This window comes from Gymnodraco acuticeps, unplaced genomic scaffold (genome assembly GCF_902827175.1).
Source record: "Gymnodraco acuticeps unplaced genomic scaffold, fGymAcu1.1, whole genome shotgun sequence".
NCBI lineage: Eukaryota > Metazoa > Chordata > Actinopteri > Perciformes > Bathydraconidae > Gymnodraco > Gymnodraco acuticeps.
Window position 1 is genome coordinate 482,314 of NW_022992021.1, and position 25,482 is coordinate 507,795.

At 39.3% G+C, this 25,482-nt stretch overlaps 1 protein-coding gene across 15 annotated transcripts; it reads right to left on the reverse strand.

The window, feature by feature from the left end:
* Positions 1-170: 170 nt before the first annotated feature.
* On the reverse strand, positions 171-25,431 carry ift88 (intraflagellar transport 88 homolog). 15 transcript variants are annotated; one of them, XR_004567578.1, is made up of 28 exons: positions 25,240-25,431; positions 24,848-24,910; positions 24,547-24,606; positions 24,404-24,457; positions 24,128-24,191; positions 23,846-23,915; positions 23,623-23,713; positions 23,344-23,448; positions 22,893-22,995; positions 22,457-22,803; positions 21,233-21,303; positions 20,647-20,733; positions 20,334-20,433; positions 18,515-18,601; positions 18,063-18,249; positions 16,793-16,901; positions 16,317-16,467; positions 14,666-14,781; positions 14,198-14,250; positions 11,853-11,918; positions 11,641-11,747; positions 7,202-7,265; positions 6,618-6,692; positions 5,220-5,252; positions 5,021-5,071; positions 4,012-4,244; positions 2,194-2,298; positions 1,031-1,066 (listed from the first exon to the last, which is right to left on the reverse strand). XR_004567578.1 is itself a non-coding variant. In XM_034201469.1 (27 exons), the coding sequence occupies exons 1-27, from the start codon at positions 25,357-25,359 to the stop codon at positions 945-947; spliced, it is 2,604 nt and encodes an 867-aa protein (XP_034057360.1). In that variant the 5' UTR covers positions 25,360-25,431; the 3' UTR covers positions 171-944. The 15 variants fall into 15 exon arrangements, 14 of the variants coding, with proteins under 14 accessions (XP_034057360.1, XP_034057356.1, XP_034057354.1 ...); XM_034201469.1 differs by lacking the exon at positions 4,012-4,244 and having other exon boundaries at positions 171-1,066; positions 5,235-5,252; positions 6,657-6,689; XM_034201465.1 differs by lacking the exon at positions 4,012-4,244 and having other exon boundaries at positions 171-1,066; positions 5,235-5,252; positions 6,618-6,689.
* Between the last annotated feature and the right edge of the window lie 51 nt (positions 25,432-25,482).

Consider the following 25,482-nt stretch of genomic DNA (forward strand, 5'->3'; position numbering starts at 1 on the left):
TTACCCTTCACTAAATCTTTGGTGGGATTTGTGTGATTTTATTTATTGCAAGTCGCTGTGGATAGTGAGTTAGCTAAATGCAAAGGAATGTAATCTGTTTGGAAAACGTCACAAAAAGAACACATTCATGGCTTTATCTGAAAGTAATTATGCACAGAATGAGAGTTTGGTTTTGAATAGACAAAATACTTTATTTTTTAAATTATATAACAACAAACAAAAATAAATATTATACTACATATAAACATTTTTGGAATAAGTATAAAATGTAAAACCAAAGAGGACCAGAAATGGATGGATTACATAAATTGTTGATGGATTTTCCAGAAGGTTCCCAGGCTCACACACTTGGAAACACACATTTGAGTTGAAAATATTTCGACAGCGATATGTTACTCCTTGTTTTGGCTCTGTGCCCAAACACTGGGTTAAAATAAAGACCTTGTTTACCCCTGGGAGTACAGCATGTCCAAAAGGTGTATCATTTCCAAACACTTCGTCAGAAAGCAATGTAAACAGTCAAACTGAAGTTAAACGTCAACACTTTCAATGCATTGGGATTGTTTCTTACATCTCAAGTTCATTCTGTTGGAGTACAGAGCCAAAACAAAATGTCAAAATGTTTCCAGACTGCCAGACTCGTTTCCATTCATTTCATATACCCAGACCTTCCTCTGCCAAATGAATATGTATAAATATTGACGATAGAAAAGGATGTTTATCAAGCAGATTTAAGGCAGAGATGAGCGATCTGAAAGAGGTAAAGACATCTCACTTCTTAACTCAGAAGTGGAAAAGCAGAGTCACATCTTTATCTAATAATATTCATTTCACAGAGTATAAAATGCTTGGGTCTAGGGGTCTACTTTGTGCTCCGTCCTTTCATAAAAGGTGACAAAGAACCAAATGTCCTGACAACACGGTATCAGTGGAGTCAGAAGCAGTTACTCCGGCAGCAAGTCGTCTCCCAGCTCCTCGTCTGCAAAGTCGTCGTCCTCCACGCGTCTCTTGGCTCCCGTCTTCGGTCTCTCCATCTGCGGCCCCAGAGGGTCCACGTAGGACGCATCTGCACCAGAGGAACACAAGCTTTACTCAGTATCAACATGTCCCGCTAACTGATAACATTTGGTCTTAGACGTTAAACTATTATACTGTTTTTCATCAATCTATTATAGGTCTCAGATCTATACAAAACATGTCTCTGAGGTGTTAGGCTCCAAACACCAAACAGGTCATTGCAGCATTACCCATAATCCCCTCTGTTTCAGCCCTGGTTCAAAAGTGCTGATTCTCTGTCTGTGACTTTAGATGAAAATAAGGAGCCCCTCCCCACGCCCCTCTGAGAGACATTTGGTTAAAAAGAACACAATGGTGCTCTAGGAGGAGATGCAGGTGATAAGGGGGGGGGGGGGTTACCTTGTTGGTGATTGGCTAATGGCTATACAAACCAAAACATCGTTATGACATCATAAAGTGGCCAAAATCTGATCAGCTCATTTTCAGACAGGTTTTTATAGAAATGGATCAAAAAGAGAGAGAATCTTTGTTCCTGAAACTTTCAGAGTCTCTTTACACAGAGAGGACACATGTTGATGTAGAAGAGACATGAAGAAGAGGGGACACATGTTGATGGAGAAGAGACATGAAGAAGAGGGGACACATGTTGATGTAGAAGAGACATGAAGAAGAGGGGACACATGTTGATGTAGAAGAGACATGAAGAAGAGGGGACACATGTTGATGTAGAAGAGACATGAAGAAGAGGGGACACATGTTGATGTAGAAGAGACATGAAGAAGAGGGGACACATGTTGATGTAGAAGAGACATGAAGAAGTGGATTTTGCTAGATGAACAAAGCAGTGAGTCACGGTGAGTGGCTGCTTGCGGCTGAACCGCTGAACGTGACACTGAATACAAGAGGACACATTATGCTAATTGGATGTTCTTATTAGTATTTTGTGCACTCTTGACTAAAATCCTCTAAATCAGAAAGCAGAAGTGTTGTAAAGGACAGACCGTTGTTTTTTTAGTAGGGAAAGAGAGATTGAGTTTAATAAAGAGTCTTCATAAGTCATGTTACTGGATAACAGTTCAGTCTGCTTGACTCTGATTGGATCAAACGGTTCACAGATAAGAGACAGTTTATTTGATGTAATTGTTTGCAGAAGAGAGAGGACTTGTGATTCCTCACCTATTTCTTTTGGGCTGCTGGCCTCGTACGGCTCGTTGGATCCAGGAAGTGACCTCATCTTGGCGCTCAGACGCTCTCCTTTAGTGCTGCTGCTGTGGGCGCTGTCTGCACCAAACACACAAGCAAACACAAACTCAGGAAATGCTAATATGACATGTGCTATGAAAAAAGTCTTCATTTGATTAAAAAGGTGTTGAAAAGTTCCTCTAAGGTGGACCGGGTTGTAACACACTTCATCGTCATCGGGGCGTTAGAGTAGCCGGCATGTGTTTATATATAAATTGCCGTGCATATATACTGAACACTAAGCCATGCCATTATTCAGCAGAAGACCCTCACTCCCCAAGAGACACAGTTGATCAGAGAACAGCTGACAGGTCAGACGCAGGTTTTTCTCACATTTGGAAAAGTCAACATGGAGGAGATGTGAGAGAGAGACAGTACGTTATGAACCGTCTGTGTATGTGGGGAATTTGTTTTAGATGTATTGTGGTTATATAAATGTAATTGATGGTGCTGTTGGATTCATTGTAGACCTTTAATACAGTCGCTGGCCTCCTTTCTCTCTCCTGCCTTCTGGGAGGAGATACAGGATCTTCAAGTCACGGACAAACAGACTCAAAAACAGCTGCTACCCCTGGGCCGTCAGGCTGCTCAACCACCACCACACTTAATGCAGTGACCGTAACCATTCTCACACTTACACACACTTTATATACTATTTTTATATCAATATTTGTAACTATTTATTCTCCCGTATGTTGTCTGTCCTATTGCCGTGTTTTTTAGTGTTATGTATTTGTTTGTATTTTTTGCACACCGGGACAGAGTTGCACTCTGAATCTCGTTATGCTCTGTGTATAATGACAATAAAAGGCTTTAACTTAACTTTGCTAAGTAAATGTATTTTTAGCACAGTGAAGTTTGTTTTGGAAAGGCTGAACCTCAAGATATTTGTCCATCCGACTGAACTGAATAACTCGCCTAGGTGTTATAAGATATCAGCCATCATCCAAAATATAAGTCCCTGCAACACAACTGTTACGACTGCACCTTGGCCACTCCTGCATGTAGCACCAAGACATGTTGGACCTTTTTGAAGCCAATGCAGTAGCACTTCCATTGGTTTGGCTAATTTAAAGCAAATGTACCTGCAGGATTCTTGCTTTTGAGTTTCCATGGTTGAATGCACTGCTTGTAGGTCAATTTGTAATGTAATAAAAGCAACAACTCGGGTCCTAATCCCCTCAGACAGAGAGCTGGTACTCTTCACGACACATCTGCGTCTGTGCTGCAGACTCTGATGACAGACTGAAGGACAGACAGGCAGCAGGAGCAAACATCTGGCTGCCAGGTAGCGTTGGAAACGGACGAGAGGAAAGGCAGAAAGCAGAAAAACAGGAAGGAGAAGGAGGCCAGATGTGTCCGTTCCTCACGGCACTAAACATCTCACAAGAGCCTCACAAACTGCTGGAAACCTCTGCCGGAGAATCTACTTTCCTCCCTATTGGTATTCATAGTGCAGCCCTTCAGAGACCGGGACGAGACGACAACAGATTGGAAGCTAGGCTTAACATCGATCGTGTGTAACAGTTTCCACATTAAAGCTGCAATGTTTTCATACGCCTCCACTCAGGGGTGAATATCCATGAGTCAACTCTCTGGCTTTTGCACTTTTTGGCTCTGAAGTTATCTGGAAAGTACTTGGAGAACAGTTATTGTTAGTCATTGGCAAAGGGAGAGGGAGAATATGCAAGTAAAGAGATTCAAAACCAGTGAAAAGCGTTCAAAAACAAATGTTATTTAGGTTACATTTACCAACTTTCCCAGTTAAGAAGATGCAGGGTTTGGACGCGTGAGAAACCCTCAGGCTTTTCACACACTCGGTTCAGAGAGCTGGAAATGTGCAGCCTTCACGGGAAAGAGGGAGAATTCTCAGGTGCTCAAATATCCTCCTGTGAGAGAGTTCTGTGCAAACACTGATCGAGTCCAACATCACAGCTGCCTGCCGAGAGGTTTCTGGACCCGGTTCAAGGGTCTCAACCCAAACACTACACACAGAAAAACACCCTGCATGTCTCACTCAGATGGTATTAAGGCGCACAATGGATTCAAATGTGGATCTTATGAAGAATGATTGTGCACATGGTGTTCTTTTGCATTATGTTAAGACACTGGAATAAAGTTTGTTTTTCCATTTCTCTTCTATTGGAATGCGTCTCTTTCAATGAAGGAATAAATCAATCAACGATGCAGCTGAGTTTAAGAGCCAGCTTAGTATAATTGTTCTTCCCTTTTGTTATATATATATATATATATATATATATATATATATATATATATGATAACATTTTAAGCACTTCTGCAAAAGTATAAAATCCATGAAAACTTGCAAGTTAGAAGTGATTTTGATGAATGAACGTTGTTGTTGATGAATGAACGTTGTTGTTGTTGATGAATGAACGTTGTTGTTGATGAATGAACGTTGTTGTTGTTGTTGATGAATGAACGTTGTTGTTGATTAATGAACGTTGTTGTTGATGAATGAACGTTGTTGTTGTTGATGAATGAACGAACGTTGTTGTTGATTAATGAACGTTGTTGTTGATTAATGAACATTGTAGTGTCATTTCATGTGTTACTGCGATGACAAGAAGGAGAGCAACACCATTTGGTTCAGTTCAAGATTATCAATTGTTATCAACGAGAAATGACTAAATGAAATCAAGCACGCTACGTTTTTTCTAAATGTCTGGTTGTCCACGTGTCCCCCCAGAACTATCCTACAAGTGTTGCTTAAATAATCTGTGTTGATGTTGTTACCTACCTCTCCCCGAGTCCAGCAGAGGACTGGTTTGTTGAGACTCAGGTTGAGATACTGAGCAGCGGAGAGGAAGCAGAGAGAGGACAGGTGAAGCCGGAGGAGCAGAAAGAGAGACAAGTTAAAGAGAGATTACAGCGCGTCACTAAAGCTCACGGACAGAACACCAAATACACAGAGAGAAAGAAGTACAGACAGCTGATACCTTTCATTCTCTCACCTGCTTTAACATCCGTCTCTGGTGTGCCGTAAGAAAGTTAGAAAGGATTTGGAGGTTACTTAAACAACATCAAAAAGTGTTACAGCTGGTATTCAAGGGTTCACATGATGGAAGGAGTTTTACTGTAACGGGATCTGGTAAAAGAAGACGTCAGTATGAAACAAAAAGCACACGTCGGAGGTTTTCTGATCTAATTCATTGGATTGCGTTTGAATTGTGCTGATGAGCCAGCTTTCCACAGCCAGATTCAGAGTGTGTGTGTGTGTGTGTGTGTGTGTGTGTGTGTGTGTGTGTGTGTGTGTGTGTGTGTGTGTGTGTGTGTGTGTGTGTGTGCGCGTGTGGCCTAGCATTTACTATACTTGTGGGGACCTAAATCTGTCTACACAGTCACGTGTGGGGACTCGCCTCCCTTATGGGGACAAATTGGAGGTCCCCATAAGGGGAATCATTAATTTTAGGGTGAAGACTTGGTTAGGTTTAGGATTAGGGGTAAGGGTAAGGTTAAGGTTAAGGGTTAGGGTTAGGCATGTGTTGGTTATGGTTAAGGTTAGGATAAGTCTCCAGGAAATGCATGTAAGTCAATGTAATGTCCCCTGAAGTGATGTATACATGGTGTGTGTGTGTGTGTGTGTGTGTGTGTGTGTGTGTGTGTGTGTGTGTGTGTGTGTGTGTGTGTGTGTGTGTGTGTGTGTGTGTGTGTGTGTGTGTTGTGTGTGTGTGTGTGTGTGTGTGTGTGTGTGTGTGTGTGTGTGTGTGTGTGTGTGTGTGTGTGTGTAGTGAAGGAAGAAGGAGGGACCAAACTTAGAACCGTTTTCATTCTCAGACGAGCTAAGGCCTGACTCTCAGAGCTCTGAAACAGACTTTTAATGAAACGGGGCTGCACAATTAATCAGAATATTATTGTAAAATAGACTAGTGCGATATCCATATTGTAGTTAGCACAATATTTGGTATAAACAAAATGTGTGAAATGATCTGAATGAAGTGTTGTGATGCTGCAGAGAAGTCCTGGCCTACAAACGTCAAAAATGTCTTATTGCTTGGTAAAGATCTTCTTTAAGAAATCCCACATGAATCAGTTTATTATGTTATCCAATGATAATATAAGCAATGTTTTAAAATGATAATTCTCTCTAATATCACAAATCATGTAGCAATTGCAACATCAGTCAATAAAACCAGTTGTTGTTTTCCAAATGGTGCAGCCCTGTGTCCTATAAAGATGTGAGGCTGCATCGCTTCACTGAACCAAGGAAGATTTATATATTTGTATCTAAAACCTTTGGAGTTAGACTGGGAGTTACGGCTCTAAATCTAAACAATGGCTCCTTTAAAGCACTTGACGATAAATCTGACTAACAGATACTGACTATATTCTCCTACTTCTGTATACTGGGCTCAGTGTGTTGCTTAGGAGTGTACCCATCTTAGGAGAGGAGACAGACGAGGAGACGCCTGCTGTCCGGCAGCATGAGTGAACAACAGATACAAACAGAAGTGGGTCATACATGATAAAAAAAATGGATCGATTGATTAAAACATGTGTGTAAATATGTGACCCTTTTGGCTGGATATGTTTTAACAATGTTGCAAATTCTTAACTTGTTTGTAGAGACCAAAACTTGACATGTCTTCCTTTATTTTAGGAATACATGCATGCTTTTTGTTTTGTTAAAACCAATCATCATTTTGAATGTAAGAGCATTCAATTCTGTCTAAAATATGTCAAATTTGATTGAAATCAGAAACTGAAAGCAAGCAGTTATTAGTGCTTTGTGATACGGACACTTTTAAAACTTTACCAAAGAAGTATCGAGGTTTTAAACATTTAACACTTATCAATAAAGTACATTGTTTGTGTGTTAAATGTCCCAGGTTTTCAAACTATACAAATGGAGAAGTTGCATATAAGTTGAACATGTTCAGACCAACACACAGCAGGAAGTCTGTATTTCACTGAGTCTCACCTGCACTCCCGGCGCTGCCCTCTCTGCGACCTCTGGAGCTGCTCTCTCGCCCTGACTTCACCCTCTGCAGGAGGAGAGAGAGAGGAAGGAGGAGTAGGGGACAATTAGGATTGAAATGCAAACAAGGACAAATCTTAAAAGGTGTTTAACTTTAAATATAATGTCCGGCAGTGGCTCAGTCAGTAGGGGCTTGGACTGTGAGCTGTAGGGTCGCCGGTTCAAGTCCCCGACCAGACCTAAATATAGAGTGTGGACTGCTACTTGGAGAGGTCCCAGTTCACCTCCTGCCCTGCCATGGTGCCCTAGAGCAAGACACCGGACAACCCCCTTCCCCCCCCCCCCACTCCCATTGCTCCCCAGGCGCTGTACAATAGCTGCCCACTGCTCCTAGTACTAGAATCCTGGTACTAGGATGGGTTAAAAGCAGAGAACAACAAAAAGCATGTGATAATTCTATTTAGCACAATCGTTTTTATTCAAATTACGTTTCTGTGGTGAGAAGACCAAAACATTTCATTCTAGATTTTTGGATTGTGACGACAGCTTTTTCCAATGCTGAGGATTTTTATTTGTCTCTCCGTCTGTGTCTCATTAATAAGTCAGTCCAAAACTATTTGTATTAAAGTTATGTGGATTGTCATGGTAAAATAAGACATCTAAAATAAACAAAACATTAGATAGAGCAGGGTTTTAATCCTCCTTAATCATTCTCTCATCATTTCACACACACTGCTGTTAAATGATCAGGATCAAGTCCAGTTATTTGGGAGATTGATGACTGAGTCAGCCCTCTGGCTCAGGCTCTCAGGATTGTTCCTCTCAGCTGATTTAAGAGCAGCTGCTGATCCTCCAACTCCGTCTCTGATGGCACACGCCCCTGTTACTCTGAATCACGCATGTCTTAAAAACTGACCCCAGACCACAGGCGACAGGCCTTTCATGTACTATGGGTGTGGACCTTGAAGGTAGGGTAGGTAATTTTGGAGAAACCAGCTCGAGTGCGCTAGAATTTGAAACCGGAAAAAAAATCTGCCCCTTCCTTCAGACTTCCTTACAGAGCCCCTCCTCCAACACACACGAACGCGCACATGACCAATGAGGGCACGAGATAAGTTTGTGCACAGATGGAAGGCTGACAGGCAGGTAGGCCATCCAGTTACTTTAGCCGGGCCGGCTCAGATGATTGGTCGTGCTTTTTACAGCGCCACGGCTTCCACTGATGACGTTTTTTTATGGATTTATTGTCAAAGCATTTCATGTATTCATTGCTATCAGGATGTTAAGAGCATTCCATGGAATATAACAAGTGTTTCTGAAGTGAATTACCTACCCCACCTTTAAGTCTTTAAAGCCACCATAGATGGACATGCAGAAATATTTTATTTGGATGTGAAATGTTGAGCTTTTGGGTGATTTCCCCCCCCAGCTGAATGGAGTAAAAAGCACAATAAAAAGACAACAGATGTTTGATTATATTCCTGTGATCATGGTATGGTCAAATGAAGAAAAATGACATTGATTTCATACATACAACTTTGTGTAGTAGTCTTGGGGAGTACTACTTATTAGATGTGTAAATGTTTAAAGAAAAGTTGTTTGAATGAAGCCTTTTTGTGGCTCCAAAGGGATCCGCATGACGTCTGATAAATGCCCTTAAATGATGTCACTTGAAGCAACAACCTTTGGGGCTAAAAACTAAACATGAAATAATGTTCTGTATTATATATTTTCACTTAGTATTTTTAATATGTGCTGTCTTGGCAAGCACCAGACTTCATCTTTGCTCGAGGCTACGGTTCAAAGCTGCATTAGTTGTGGGCGGCCATCCGCAGTAAGACAACTGCACATCACAATGTCAATGCTGAATATAAATTGGCAGCCCTAATTGGTATCTATCACCAGTTACCAAACAGTATCAGTTGTTTGCAGTCACTATCCCAGAAACAAGAAATGCCGGAGAGTGGAAAACCAAAGTTAGTGTGCAAAACAAAAAGCAGTGTGTTCTCTGTGTTGGTTGTTGCTAGGCTCTAAAGGAAAGAGATAAAGCTGCCTTTGGGTCATTGTTCAAAACAATAATCCTTCTTGGAGATGCCAGAGGGGAAAAGTTGAAAAATGGTCCGTCGTTGAGAGTCTGGCTGTGTTGAAGAAGTGAAATGGAAATGAAGGGAGTACTCTTTAAAGACAGAAACCATAACAAAGAAAAGATACAGAGGAGAACGCAGTATTTCAGTGACTCTTTGCTGCACCAGTCAACTCGAAATTAAAGAGTTCAATCCCAGACTGAAAGTATGTGGAAGAGTCTTGAACATAATCGTCCTCAGTGATGTAATGTTGTCTTAAATGTCTGTTTTATGTCTTCAATCCTTGTCGACCCTGTAAATGGAGCTGCTATGATGTAAGAAGAATGTCAGACCTAATCCAACAGCAAAGTCACATCCTATCTTATTATCGTTATGTTGAAGCAGGCCTTGAAAGATAATATTCAGGGTGTACAGATTTGTGTCAAAAGCAATCTGTAAAAGCAAGCAGTGTTTGCCAATCGCCGGACGAGCATATGTCTCCAGTTATTCTTCGATTCAACCTTTGGAGAATACAGCATACTCATCTTTGCTGTCTATAATCAAACCACTTATTTAATCCCTTCAGATGTGTCAGGTGATACTGAATGTCTCTCCAAACACAACATCTGGTTTAAAATGACCCAGTATTTGTATCAGCCAGGTGTTGAACAGCGTGTCCTCAGAACACAGTTTGATTCAGCTGCACTGGCCACTGACCCGTTTTATGGAAAAAGGACTCGTGTATTTTTTCAATTAGCGATATAGATAGATAGATATAGATAGATATAGATAGATAGATAGATATAGATAGATATAGATAGATAGATAGATATAGATAGATAGATATAGATAGATATAGATAGATATAGATAGATAGATATAGATAGATATAGATAGATATAGATAGATAGATAGATATAGATAGATATAGATAGATATAGATAGATATAGATAGATATAGATAGATATAGATATAGATAGATATAGATAGATATAGATAGATAGATATAGATAGATATAGATAGATATAGATAGATATATAGATAGATATAGATAGATATAGATAGATATAGATAGATAGATAGATAGTTATAGATAGATATAGATAGTTAGATATAGATAGATAGATAGATAGATAGATAGATATAGATAGATAGATATAGATAGATATAGATAGATATAGATAGATAGATATAGATAGATATAGATAGATATAGATAGATATAGATAGATAGATAGATAGTTATAGATAGATATAGATAGATAGTTATAGATAGATATAGATAGTTAGATATAGATAGATATAGATAGTTAGATATAGATAGATAGTTATAGATAGATATAGATAGATAGATATAGATATATAGTTATAGATAGATAGATAGTTATTGATAGATAGATAGATAGATAGATAGTTATAGATAGATAGATAGTTAGATATAGATAGATAGTTATAGATAGATAGATAGTTATAGATAGATAGATAGTTATAGATAGATAGATAGTTATTGATAGATAGATAGTTATTGATAGATAGATAGATAGTTATAGATAGATAGATAGTTATAGATAGATAGATAGTTATTGATAGATAGATAGATAGATAGAGAGAGAGATAGATAGATAGTTATAGATAGATAGATAGAGAGAGAGAGAGAGAGAGAGAGAGAGAGAGAGAGAGAGAGAGAGAGAGAGAGAGATAGATAGAGAGTTAGAGATAGATAGATAGAGAGAGAGAGATAGATAGATAGATAGATAGAGATAGATAGAGAGAGAGATTGACAGATAGATAGATAGATAGATTGACAGATAGATAGTTAGAGATAGATAGAGAGAGAGAGAGATAGATAGATAGTTAGAGATAGTTAGAGATAGAGAGAGAGAGAGAGAGAGAGAGAGAGAGAGAGAGAGATAGATAGATAGATAGTTAGAGATAGATAGATAGATAGAGAGAGAGAGAGAGATAGATAGATAGATAGATAGAGAGAGAGAGAGAGAGAGAGAGAGAGAGAGAGAGAGAGAGAGAGAGAGAGAGATAGAGAGAGAGAGATAGATTGACAGATAGATAGTTAGAGATAGATAGAGAGAGAGAGATTTGTACCTAAACAAAACACAAGTCTAACACCAAGCGTTTAAATCAGCACTGGTAGCAATATTTTATACTTCATGCTATCTGCACAAACTATATCATATGAAAAGCTGAGAGCCCACAGATTATATTGGTATAAGTTTCATCCCTGTGCGATCAAAACTCACTGTTCTGTATGATAAATAAAAGAACATTGTACCTTGAAAATCAGAGAGAGGTGTACAGCGACCTCTGGTGGTTCTAGTGTTGAGAGGGAAGGAAATAGCTTTTTAAAAGGTACAATGATTTACCTGCTCTCTGATCTCCTTCATCTTCTCCACTTTCTTCAGCTTGGTGGCGTATTCCTGGACTTCATTCAGTCCCATATCTGTGCACAGCCTCACCAGGAAACGCAGGCCTGGACACACACAGGTTTTTTGTATTTGTTATAATCAGTGAATCTATCATCTGCTGTTGATCAAGAGTTCTGTTGGGAAATTGTGGAACAAACAGGAAGAATTACATTCCACGTTTTCTGGAAACTTTCGGTGAATGTCCTTATAAGTTTCCAGAGCTTTCTGGTAGTTTCCTGAGAAGAAAAGAGGAAATGGATCAGTGTTTGTAACTTAAACTTAGGTCATTGCTAGTTCCGAGCACCGTCTCCTTTCGAATCGTCTTCCATTTCAGATCCGCAAAGCTATTTCCGTTGAGTCCTTTGTTGAGATCTCCACATTAGGTTAAATAATTAAAACGAAAGTTAGTTATAACCAAATATAATCAATTATATTCTTGTATAACCCACAATGAAAATGTGTCATATTTTATGATTTTCTATATTTACAGTATACAAGTGGTTTGTTAAATTAAGTGTGAAAGGCCTATTATGGTTTATGGGTGTCACTGATAAAAGAGAGGAGACAGTTTCTTCAGGGAGGGGGGCTCCTGACTTTTTGGAGAAATACTAAGGCCCCAAAAATGTGTTTGTGCCATAGCCGAGAATAATATTTTGCAAGTCCTGCACACTAGAGGCCCAGTTTCCACAAATATGAGTATGGAGGAGGTGTCTTTAGGTTTTTCTGTCCTGTTTCGAGCATAAAAACACAGCAGAGAGGGAGCAAACTCGAGAGAGGGGGTTTTCCCCCCTGGTAAGCTCTCTCCCTGGAGAGCTGGGTTTTCCCTCGGTAAGGTTCTCTCAAACTTGGTAAATATTGCTCGAATTCCTTTGATGAAGCTGAGTGAATTGTTGGATGAAAGTTTGAAACTGTTAGATTCCACTGACCCTTTACGAGGAACCGTCTCTGAATGGGCTATAGGTGTGAATGTGTAGAACCCGGCGATCCGTGAGGAGATTCCTTTGGATTATGTCGGAAGAATTTAATGTCTAAACTATGAATTAAGGTTTCAGATTAGAAAATGACCACAGCATGATATGTTTTATATTATTGTCATATTGTAACGAGAGAAGGCAAAACCCTGTTCAAGTGTGGACCAATTTTTCTTCAAATAAACTGATCCCACCTTTTGGATTGGGATAACTTAAAATAAATCTGCGCTCTCCTCTCCTGCTTGAGAGGTAGGAAATGCACACTGCCACACTCACACTTACTTAGGGCCACACCTCATTACTGATATCAAAATCCTTCGGGATCGCTTAAACAGATTTAGCGTGTCGTCTGAATTGAAACAGCAGTTCATTGAACCTGGTTCGTCAGGAGTTAATAGAGGTGAGATCTTGCTGACTTCGGTGGATCTGAGCCGAGCAGTAAACTTACATAGACTCAATAGCTTATGTTAGGTCAATTAGTAGGTCTGAGTAATTTCCCGGAATAAATTATCAGGCCTCCCGACTCTGACACCTTTAAAAGCAAACTCAAAACCCAACTCTTCGCATCTGTCTTCCTTGTAAACTAGCTTCCATCACCTAGTTTCCGTTTATCATTACCATCACTTCAGTCACATGCTTTTATCACATGGCAATACTTATGTTGATGTACTATATTGTTGTAAATGTTTTATCATTTTTATGCTATGACGTTTGTATTTTGTTTTTGTCTTTGCTTTGAACAGCCCTTTGAGGCATTTCTTGTGATTTGGGGCTATAATACATTTTCATTTGATTTGATTTAGTTAACTTAGGAACGGACGGTTATTTTTGCCTAAATGTACCTCTTGAAGAGACAACTCAACTTTACTTGATCCAGGGTATATGCAGGAATCCTGAAGTCAATGTAATAACTTTTAAGACCTTTTTTAAGACCCTTTCCATACATTTTAAGTCCTCATCGCCACTTTGAGTTTTAACCGGTTACCTTGGCGACACACTTCACCTCACATTGACTATATACAGTATTGATTGTCCTTCCTCCTTATCTTCCAACCATTTGGACGCAGACTTGCATTTCCCCATAACGATGTTGTTTAACAACCGGCGTAAACGGACCTTCGCGCTATCAAGCAGTGAGCGTGCGATGTCCTGTTCAGATGACGTCAAACCCAACGGCATGCCATAAATAAACTACACAGAATCACACTACACACCTACGCAATGATTACATTCAGGCTGACTGTAGAATACAACCTCTTTGGACCATTTATAGACTTATTGAAAACAAGCTACAACATGTCATACCTTGGAAAATGCCCTTTAATACTTTTTAATAGCCTTAATTTTCGCTAAATTGATTTATCAACTTTTAATACTTTTTAAGACCCTGCGGACCCCCTGTGATCAGAATAAACCTTTATCAAATATAATAAGAAATGCAGCTTGTGGACATGATTATATTTAGTAATGTGGATTAGATCTACTTTTCTGTGATGTGTATCATGCTATCTTACTATAATATGAATTATAAGGGAACATCTTACCACTTCTCCTGTAGCAGCTTGCCACCATCAGCTGCCACTTCACCTGAGTTGGTCTGAGGAAGACAACAAAATACATCCAGTCAGTAAAAACCCACTACTCTACCCACAACGTAATTTAGATTGTTAAAAAGATATTATTAAAATTCCTTTTTGATTTCAGCTCGAAGGCAACAAAACAATTATCAGTCCTCTTTGTTCAAGAAGAAAGAAAAATGACTTCCAGATGAAAACACGCTTCATGGTTGATGAAAGAATACTATCACGGCAATCAAAACAAGATGAACTAAATCAGGAATCAAGTCAGGAAAGAGGAGAAATTAAATATATTTCTCAAGATTAACTGTTGGGACTTGACTTCTGGCATTCATTCACATTTAATTAGCCAGTTTTTGAACATTCATTTTACACAGATGTATTTGGGCTGTTACTTGTCATGCAATACCCTTTTAATAAAAAGTGGTTACATACTGTATGAGTGTGGCTCTTTCAAAGAACTGGATGGCCTTCTCACAGAACTGTGTCTCGATGTAGTAAGCCCCGAGCCACTCGATCACATCGATGTTGGAGGGGTAGTACCTGAAGGACTGGACAGCAGCACAACATCAGAGCACTGAACTCTGACAATATTGTTAAATGATCAATCTAGGAACGTGCATTTTTTTGAATTTTTATCCGGTCATTGTGTCTTTGGATTAACTAACTTAAAAAGTGTATATGATTATATGAAAATGATAATAACAATAATTATAAATACTATAACAATTATAATGACTATTATCATAATTATCTTAATTATCAGTTTACATAAAAATAGGATGAGAAATGAAACCGTCTTGTTATCTTAACATGGACTTGTACTTATTTTGTATTCGTTTTACTTTATTTTCACCATGGAAATGGGTGTATGTATGTATGTATGTATGTATGTATGTATGTATGTATGTATGTATGTTTACAATTTTGTTTATCTGTGTGAGTATTTAATTACGGAATGATCTTCTATTTCATTTATCCTGCAACAGGATGACTGGGAGGGCTACCTCTGTATCAGGGTTGGCGTCATGGGGGGTCATTTGGGGGTCATTTGCGGGCCATGCCCCCCCCCCAAACAAATCACTGTGTTCCCCAACGCAGGGCAGGCAAGCCCTGCCACTTTGCCATTTTATTTTGTATCATATTATAGGTTAAAACGTTTCCACTAAATGTTTTTTGTGTGAAATAAATCAGAAATAAAGAATTCAAATAAAAAACACAGCCTGAGGTGTGCTCACTGCTGCTCGTTGATTGGTGTGTTTCTTGACCAATGACCCCCGACCTTTGTTTTGTTGTCATTACGTGGCTGACTGTTTAGTTGTAAGCCCAGTGGCGATCTGTCCATCTGTTATGCTGATTATACAGTAAAGCCATCAAAAATAATATGATACAGTACAAGTACTTCTGAGTATCTGTGTTTCATTCAAGCTCGGCTCTGTGTATGTGTGGCACGAGCGCATTTGGTTGTTGTTAGCATCTGGTTAGCTAGCTATGCTAACGGTGTGGAGGACTCTCCTCCACACCGAGAGATCAGGTCAGGACTCTCTCAGTGTTTAGATAGTTCACTTTAGTCTAAGTTATCTCAGTGGGTCTCAAACGGTTTGGTCACCATTTATGTAAACAATTATTTCCGAGGAACACCTTTATATGATCATTATCTAGTTATACAAAAATAAGACAATACATTAAAAACAGGTATGAAATACTATATGACAGTAAAACAAGAATATAGTTTAAAAGGGGAGTGATTAGTAAACTATCCATAAAGAAAAGGAAAATCTGTTTACAGTTCTGTTTCATATGGATGCTGAGAGATGTATCCATAGATCTCTTAATGTTGCTCTCAAAGTGCACCAGATTGATGCATTTAGCTTCAATATTTTAAAAACATATTCCCGGGGGAGCATGCCCCCAGACCCCACTAGAGGAGGTGAGGACCCCCCCCCCCCCATTCGATTTGTTCTAGAGCCGACCCTGCTCTGTATAAGCCTTGCTTCCTGCCCTCCCACTTCTACTCATCTTGTTTGTTTTTTAGAAGTCTAAATTGTTGAAATAGTAGAATAAAAAAAAAATGTTTATCTCTCACCTCGTAATAGTACTGGAAAGCCTGGGATTTGTCCCCCTCGCTATCGTAGAGCTCTCCCAGTTTGGCCAGTGCCTGGGGGTCGGTGTGAGTCACACTCAGGACCTGAATCAGCCACTCGATCGCCTGCTGGGGGTCCTCCAGAAGCTCATATCTGAAGACAATGATTTAAGGACCAACAGATGCTCAACTGGGACTGGAAATAAATCAGGTTTGAGTCCTTAAAGAAAAATGCATGGGAGCCAGCAGCCTTTCCATAGTTTCTGGGAAGGTGTTGATTTAAATGATTGGCGTTATTACTAGAAAATGCTAGTATGCTATATGATAGTTACATTCAATAACATCTGAGAAGGAAGGAGGGCGTGGATTAAGTGCGAACTTTGAGAAAATATCGATTATTTCACGCTACAATAGTTTGAAGCATTAACAGACAAACATGTGACAGATATACCAGATGTCTTTTTTCATCAGTAGGATACAGGTTGGCCAGCTGGTACATGACCTGAGCGCTGTTCCTCAGGATGGCATGGAGCTTCAGGAAACAGTCCAGAGCCTCATCCAGACGATTCAGTTTCTTATAGGTCAGACCTAGGAGTGGATAGAGATTAAAAAAACAACTGTAAATTAAAGGTAGGGTAGGTAAGAATGGAGAAACCAGCTCGAGTGCGCTAGAATTTGAAAGTAAGCAGCCGAAAAAAAATCTGCCCCTTCCTTCAGACTTCCTCACAGAGCCCCTCCTCCAACACACACGAACGCGCACATGACCAATGAGGGCACGAGATAAGTGTGTGCCCAGATGGAAGGCTGACCGGCAGGTAGGCCATCCAGTTACTTTAGCCGGGCCGGCTCAGATGATTGGTCGTGCTTTTTACAGCGCCACGGCTTCCAGAGATGAATTATTTTATGTTTTTATTGTCAAAGCATTTCATGTATTCATTGCTATCGGGACGTTAAGAGCATTCCATGGAATATAACAACAAGTGTTTCTGAAGTGAATTACCTACCCTACCTTTAACTTTAATATATTTAAACGTACTTCCGATGAGTTAATATGTTCGTTATCAAGCTTTTTCTCAGACAAGATGAGATGGCAAGTCCTAAAACATAAACTGTGAAAATGTTAACAAACAATATTATAATAAAAAAAAGACTATACTAAAAAAACATGTTTTATAAAATCACTTTACGAAAATCTCTCTTTTTTCTAGTTAAAAGCTAAATCTGTGAATAATTTGACTCCATTTTAAAAGTCTAAAACTTGACTAAAAAAGGGGTTAAGTTTTTACTATTTCAACATAGTAAATATTACTAAGGATATGAATCAAAAAATGCTTCTGTGATAACCACAATTCTTCCCCTGAAGAAGGCCACACATCAAGTCCTCACGATGTACTTTACAGTAGGTTGACATGTTCAGATGTATTCTTTGGAGAAATGTTTTTATGTTATTTGATTGAATCTAGATAAGATGTATACTCCTGCTCTGTGCTGCTGAACTTAGACTAACTTTGATCTGTTAAGAACATGATAAGACTTACAGCTAAGTGTATGAACTGACCAATCAGGAAAGCATGCCTCACTAAGCGCTAAAAGGATGATGGATCAAACCTCAAACTTCTCTAATTCTTCTTGAGTGATCCCTATGAAATTCCCGGATTATTCTTGCAAAAATAAGAGGGGGCATGATGTTGTCAAGCACTTGACTTGTTGGACATGAAACATGAACTGTATGATGGAGATGGATGTTACCCAGGTTGTAGAGGGCCTCGGTGCAGGAGGAATCGTTCCTCAAAGCTTCTTTGTAGAACTCTGCAGCCTTTTCATAGTCCTGCTTCACAAACACCGTGTTTCCTTTGTTGATGAGAGCAGCGGGGTTGTAGCGATCAGCCGTCATGGCGAGGTCAGCGTATCGGTCAGCCTGGTCATAATCTTTCTCCTGTAAGCGGGGAAATTTAACACAGAAAAAGCATGCGATAGATAATGACGCCTGTAGTTCAATCATCATTTTAACACAAACGTTTATCTTCAAATGTAATCAACAGCAAACACCCACAGTGTCATTGAGCACTTAATCACTTTCAGTGCAGATATATATAAATAATGTCGTTATGGTATAAAGCTTCTAAATGAATGTCAAACCCCGATGTTTACATATAAGAATTATCTGAGACTCGTGTGATATGTCTATGAGAGGATCTTACCAGGAAGTAGAGGAAGGACAGGTTGGTGGCTGCAGCACTCTTCACTCTGCTGTCCTTCTTCTCAAATGTCTTCAGAGTCTCCACTGCCTGATAACACATGATTAAAAAAACGGTCAATTTATAGTTAAAGTAATACTGTATCAAGTAAGTAACAGCCAATTTCCCCAGTATGTAAAACACCTACAGACATTCAACAAACTGATGTGATCTAAAGCTTCTTGAACTCATTATGGTTTATACTGAGCCAATAGAGTGCCACAGTGACGCGTCCTAAAACCCGGAAGTAAGTAAGCATTTTACCACTTCCGGTTCCTTCGACAAAAAGCAACGCAATCTCTCCATAGGATTTTGGAAAATAGCTGGAACTAAGGTCTGTGGTTGAGACACATTGAAGAGACGGATCACGTTTTGTTCTACGACATCAAACACATCAGCACTGGTGATTTTTGAAGAGTTGACGTGTCTGAAAAACGATGGTTGTTACCAAGTGGCTGAATAGGACTACAGAAGTTGTCGAGGACGTTGTACGTCATTACGCCGAACACGTAAACACTCCCAGTAAGTTTGTTTTCCCCCATGTTCTGCTTGAAAGCAAGTACCTGCCTCCTGCAAGCTGTTAAAACAAAAGCTTTAACTTGTACAATTTAGAATCTGTAGTTTTGAATATGGACCTTAAGTTGGCGTGACGTTGAAGTCGTGCGACCCTGCTGTAGTTCGTTTATAGCATAACGTTAGCATTTTGCTTCTGGCTAGATTTATGATTCAAAAATGATAAAAGTACGGTAGACATGTGGAGATTATCCGGCTGAACAAAACGTTATTTCCAGCTATTTTCCAAAATCCTATGGAGAAATTGCATTGTTTTTTTTGTCGAAGGAACCGGAAGGAGTTTGCTTCCGGGTTTTAGGACGCGTCACTGTGGCACTCTATACATTCAATCGTTTTCTTAAATGCAAAATATATAATTGCATTTTTTTGATCAGACATGTAACTTTTTTAGTTAAACTGTCCACATTTAACTATTGTTATGTCACTGTAGGCGCATTATATACTGGGGATATTGTATTGTGTAATAATTATTACAAACCCCTAACTAGGTTACACCACCGCCACGGTCTATCAAGAGAATACAAGCACCACACACATGCATCAGATGTATAAGGAAGCCCTAAAGTGTTGAATATTAAATACATACAAATATATTTCTGAATATATAACCACGTGATTTTAAGGGAAAACATATCTACAGTCTAAATGTGAACATGTAAACAGAGGGCACACATACCTCAACCTTAGTCATGCAGATGGGAAGGAAACAAGACAGAAAGCAAAAGGGAATGGAGGGCAATGAGAAGGAAGTGAAGACCAAAAAAGACCAGATCAGCAACATTTCATATTTGTGTGAAAGGGGAATACCACTCACTTTATCAATGAATAAATGTAGCTGCTACTCTGATACAGTTATGGGCTGATAGTCCCCTTTTTTACCTAGGTTAAAGGTAGGGTAGGTAAGAATGGAGAAACCAGCTCGAGTGCGCTAGAATTTGAAAGTACACAACCGAAGAAAATCTGCCCCTTCCTTCTACGGCTTCCACAGATGACGTTTTTTTATGTATTTATTGTCAAAGCATTGAATGTATTCATTGCTATCGGGATGTTGAGAGCATTCCATGGAATATAACAAAAAGTGTTTTTGAAGTGAATTACCTACCCCACCTTTAAGCATTTGTAAACAATTATAGTCACAAATATTCGCTCAATAGTGGTGAGTGAGGTTGAGTAAATTGAGTGGTATTGCTCTTTATCTTCAAACAGTCACCTGGTTGAAGTCCTTCTGTCTGAGGTAGGTGATCGCTTTGTTTATCTCTAGATCGTTGGCGAGCTCGATATACTGAGAACTCTTCACTATGTCCACACACCTAACAAACACAACAAAAATAAGTGTTAATTATGCATGTATAAATATTTATTTTGTGTACTGTTCATTTGACCAATTAACCAGGCACATGCAAGCTGCTGTAGAGGCAGCATTTTTATTTTGTTTGCATGTGTAAGTTGATCTAATTTATGATGTGTATTGTATGCCCTCTGGTGTTAAGATTTAACATAAAACAAACATATTAATAACAAACCAGTCAAATCCGGTAGCAAAAGATGTTTCAATGGCAGGAGCGATGAGCTTAGCTGCGGTCATGATGTACTTCTCAGCCAGGACTTTGCTATAGGGAGAAAACAGGACACATATTTAGGACATCAAACAGAACACAGAAAACAAGGGTATGCATTGTATTTGAAATGCAGTGGGCTGGGGGTTTGTTGAATAAGATAACACATGAGGGGTGTAGAATAGATAGAATTGGGAGGGATGAAACCCTCTTTAATAATGGCCACACATGCAGAGCACACAGCACACACAGTGAAATGTGTCCTCTGCTTTTCACCCATCCAAGTACCAGGAGTCTAGTACTAGGAGCAGTGGGCAGCTATTGTACAGTGGGGAACAATGGGAGTGAGGGGGGTGTCCGGTGTCTTGCTCAAGGGCACCACGGCAGGGTGAACTGGGACCTCTCCAAGTAGCAGTCCACACTCCATATTTTAGGTCTGGTCGGGGACTTGAACCGGCGACCCTACGGCTCCCAGTCCAAACCCCTACTGACTGAGCCACTGCCGGAGTATATGGATGATCATGTTTGTTTGTATTGTGTAAAGTTTTCTTACAGATTTCTCTCCATCTGGTGAAGCTTGTCGTTCTTTATGGCTTCGATGACCATATTTGAGTCGTTGTCATCCTGAGAGAAAAGACAGGACAGGGTTAAAATTAAGATACTAAGACAGGGAATGTCCATGCAGTCGTCATAGGTGTAAAATGTTATTTGGCCAATCATTAACTGCATTTTCAGCCAAATAACACACATATGAGGCTTTTTTGTTCAAAGTAAATTCATTTTTATAAGATCAAAAGGGTTCTGTAATGTAGTGTTCTTGCAGCCAAAGAAAATGCTGATATTGCCCCAAATTATTGGGTAAATATTGTAATAGGAAAATGTAACTTTCATTTGCAAAAGAAAATACATTTTCTAAATTGTAATTCAGAAAAGGGTATCTGATTAAAAGAATGTCTTACTCATGTTTACGTTGTTGTCCTACTGTCTGGTTTTTCATGAAATAAAAAAGCATCTACATCAAGGCCAAGATATTGTCTTAAGATGTGTAAGGGAAAATACATGTATGTTTAATGTGAATAGTATACACCAGGGATGTCAAACTCAAATACACAGTGGGCCAACATTTAAAAATAGTCGAGGGCCGGACTGGTTCAATGTTTATTGCAAAACTTATTGAAATGAACTTATTGCACATATTAAACCTGGAACTAACAAAGCTTAAATTATTGCCTATAAAAACAACATTAAACAATCAGTTGCATTCATTTCTTATGGCTCTATCTGCAGAGTCATTTCTTATGAGTACATGTTTCCACAGGCCAACAACAGCTTCAAAGAAACTATTTCCCTCAGAGAAAAAACCAAACATGCCCTGTTGTCGTGAGAGAGAAAGTGCAGAAGGAAACATCCATGTAAACTCAGTGTGCTGCTCTGTGATGCTAGTTCAAGCCATCTTGGGCATCTCATCTTGGGTGCAAGTTCATCAATGTTTGGGCTCAGGCTCTGAGCTGAGGAGACCCTCAGGATTGAGTGAAGGTGTGCGTGCAATATACCGGCGGGACAGATCTAATAGTAATTCGAAATGATCCTGCGGGCCGAAATTAAATCCACCAAGGGCCTGATTTGGCCCCCGGGCCTTGAGTTTGACACATGTGGTATACACAAACAGACATAGCCATTTAAGACATTCACACACTTGCAGTACACACACAAACAAGGGGAGAAAAGACAAATAACCCTTTAAATAATTATAAATAAACATATTACTGCTACTCACATTAGATGAGATGTACTTGTCTTCATCGTCGATGCCCAGAGGAACAGAGATGAGTTTCTGAAAGGCCTTCTTCATCCTCTCCCTGTCTCCGATGGCGTAGTAACACAGGATGAGATTAAAGCCCGTCTTGATGTTGGGGCTCTCGCTCATGATGTGCTCAAAAGAAGTTATGGCGTCTGAATATTGGCCCATGCGGACAAAAACCACGCCGATATCCTGCATGATCTTGATTCTCAGTTCTTTGTGAGCATTGGAGATCTGATCCAGAGCCATCCGGTAGAACTTGATGGCTTTGGGGTAGCTCTTCTGTTTCACGTAGATGTTGGCCATGTTGACTTTCAGGCGTCCTGGATCGGGCAGCAAAGATATAGTTTGTGGGGAAAAACCACAACAAAAGGTACAACTGATCCATCACATAATGTTACATTCTGCTCACCTGCGTTACTAAACATCTTGTTCTTGACGATGACCTGGTAGCTGTTCAGAGCCTCTGGATACATTTCATTGTTCGCGTACTGGTTGGCAAGGTTCAGCAAAACCTGAAGATAGAAGAAAAATTTAACATTTCTAAATCAAATAATAAAATCAGACGGGAACAGATTCAAGAATATAGAGGCTCATTTTCTGTGAGCTGTGCCTCCATACAGTAGCTGATCTGTTAGGTGAAGTAAGAATTAAAACGTCATCACTAATGATCTCCTCAAACGGACCATTTGTTGTATCACAGATAGTTACTTAGAATGTATAACTAGGGGCTTTTTTTTTATTAAGTAACTAATAAGAAAGAAACAAGCTTAAGGAGTGTTCTTTTCCAAAAGGGGCTTATCGTGTAAGTACTGTTTTATTATACAGCATTTGAACATCTGTAATACAGCAGATGTACTTACAGAGTAGGTGAGGTCCAGATTGATGTGTTCAGCATTGCCAGATTGTTCCCTCTGTCTCACCAGAGCTCTCTCCTTCCTCCCCGCCTCTTTGGCTTTTTCAAGTGCCTGCAGAAACACATCAGTAACATTACATACAGTAAGGAGACGTGCACCTGCCAACATTTTAGGTTGAACAACTCCTGGCAGATAATGTTTTACTTCCTCACTTGGAGACCCTTCCCTCCAAATAAAGACAGCCATTATTACTACACAGTATGTTAAAGGATGACAGAGTCTGACCAGTTGTAAGGCTCCAATGCTCTGTGCCATACAGCTCTCTTCTATCAGGTCGTTCACTTTCTTCTCCAGGATCTTGATCTTCTCCTCAGGCCTGGAAGAGCCCAGAAACAACATTAGCAATGTTTGATAATGTTGCTTAAGACATGTGACTTTTTGCTCACAGAATGCTTAGGGGGAAAACACTAAACAAAACACTGAAACCATTAAAAGAGAGACAACTCACGTGTCCTCATTCTTTCCTTCAAGTGGAGGAGCAGGGCCTTTGGACTGGCCCAGAGGGTCAAAGGTTGAGCCTGAAAATACAAATTAAAACTAATTATTACACCATAAAGTTTACATAATAACAATCAAATAGGGTTTACACACAGGTTTATTTATATAAATTGCATAATAACTGTTTTCTTTTGCCAAAATAGGGCTAGGGCCCTAAAATAGGGGAGCCCCACACATTTTTAAAGTTTTAACAGTGACAAGAAAGTTCTGTTTGTGACTGCCTTGAACTCACCACGGGTCAGGGAGGAGGTGTAACCGGCTGCTCTGACTGCAGTCATTGGTCGGGCTGCTCCATCCTGTCACATTCAGACACAGAGCTATAGTTAATGTTGAGCAGTACACTAAGGTGCATGATATTTAAAGGATGTCAAAATACACATGACTTCACTACAAAACCCTTAACACAAACTATACTGCGTTAAAACTCATGACGCACGCATGAGTACTATGTAAATGAGATTAATTACTGTCATGTAAGATATAATACACTATCTTTAATTCCTCTCACCTGAACAGCTCCAGTCATAGGTCGGCCCATTGAAGAGGCCAAAGGGATCCGAGCCTGAACAAAACAATAAATATTAAAACATTTCATTTTAAAACAGGCTTTTCCAAATATCTTCTTATATTATTTCATGTCATTGTACTTACTCCAAATGCAGTAGCTAATGGTCGAGCTCCAATGGCAGTGCCAGGAAATTTAGCAGTCATCTGAATAATTAATAGATATTTACTGCATTTATAATGTTACTTCAAATGTCACTTTCAAGTATCAGTACCAACATTAAATTCAAAGAAACTAAAGCCATCACATAAAAGTTGTAGAAGTATCAACTCGAAATACTGAAGATAACAATGTACGTAAGTAAGTAGCAACCTCAAGATTGAACATAAGGGCAGTAGTTGAATAAATGTATCACTAAAACACAATAACATTACAATCGGTACTTACAGGAGGTCTCCTTCCATGACTTGTCCTTACTGCTTGTTGAAATCCCACATCATTCTCCAACTCCTTGAAAATTGGTGAATAATTTGTCTTAAAACTTCACATACACATTTTCAAATGCAATTTATATTGTATTGTATTGCAGTGCTAGATGAAACATTGTATTGATAACATTTTCAATGAGTTGGAACTGGACTTTTTAATGAATGTGCACTGTCCCTGTTAAATAAAAAAATAATGAATATTAGATGTTGTGCAAGCAATTTAATAATTAAAAATAAATGTATCATTAATTTGTATTATTGTTCGCTGTAATTACACATGAATGCTAACGGATTTTAGCTAACTACATGCCAACTTCAGAGCGAGCTAAAATAGCATTGATGCTAATTTACTTCGGAGTCAAATGTTGGATTATAGTCGTTGTAACCCGAATAAATATCCTCCTCCTCCACAGCCAGATGCACATTTTCCATTTCTCTCTCCCTGCTGAGGTTGTGCAACAAAACGCTCATTAAAATGACAAAAAAACAGGTATCTATCGGATGTAACAGCGAAGATTAGTTTGTTGTCGTTTCAGGATAAAATCCCAGAATTCAACGCGGCGTGGGAGGGGCAGTTCAGAGTTTCTAACCTCT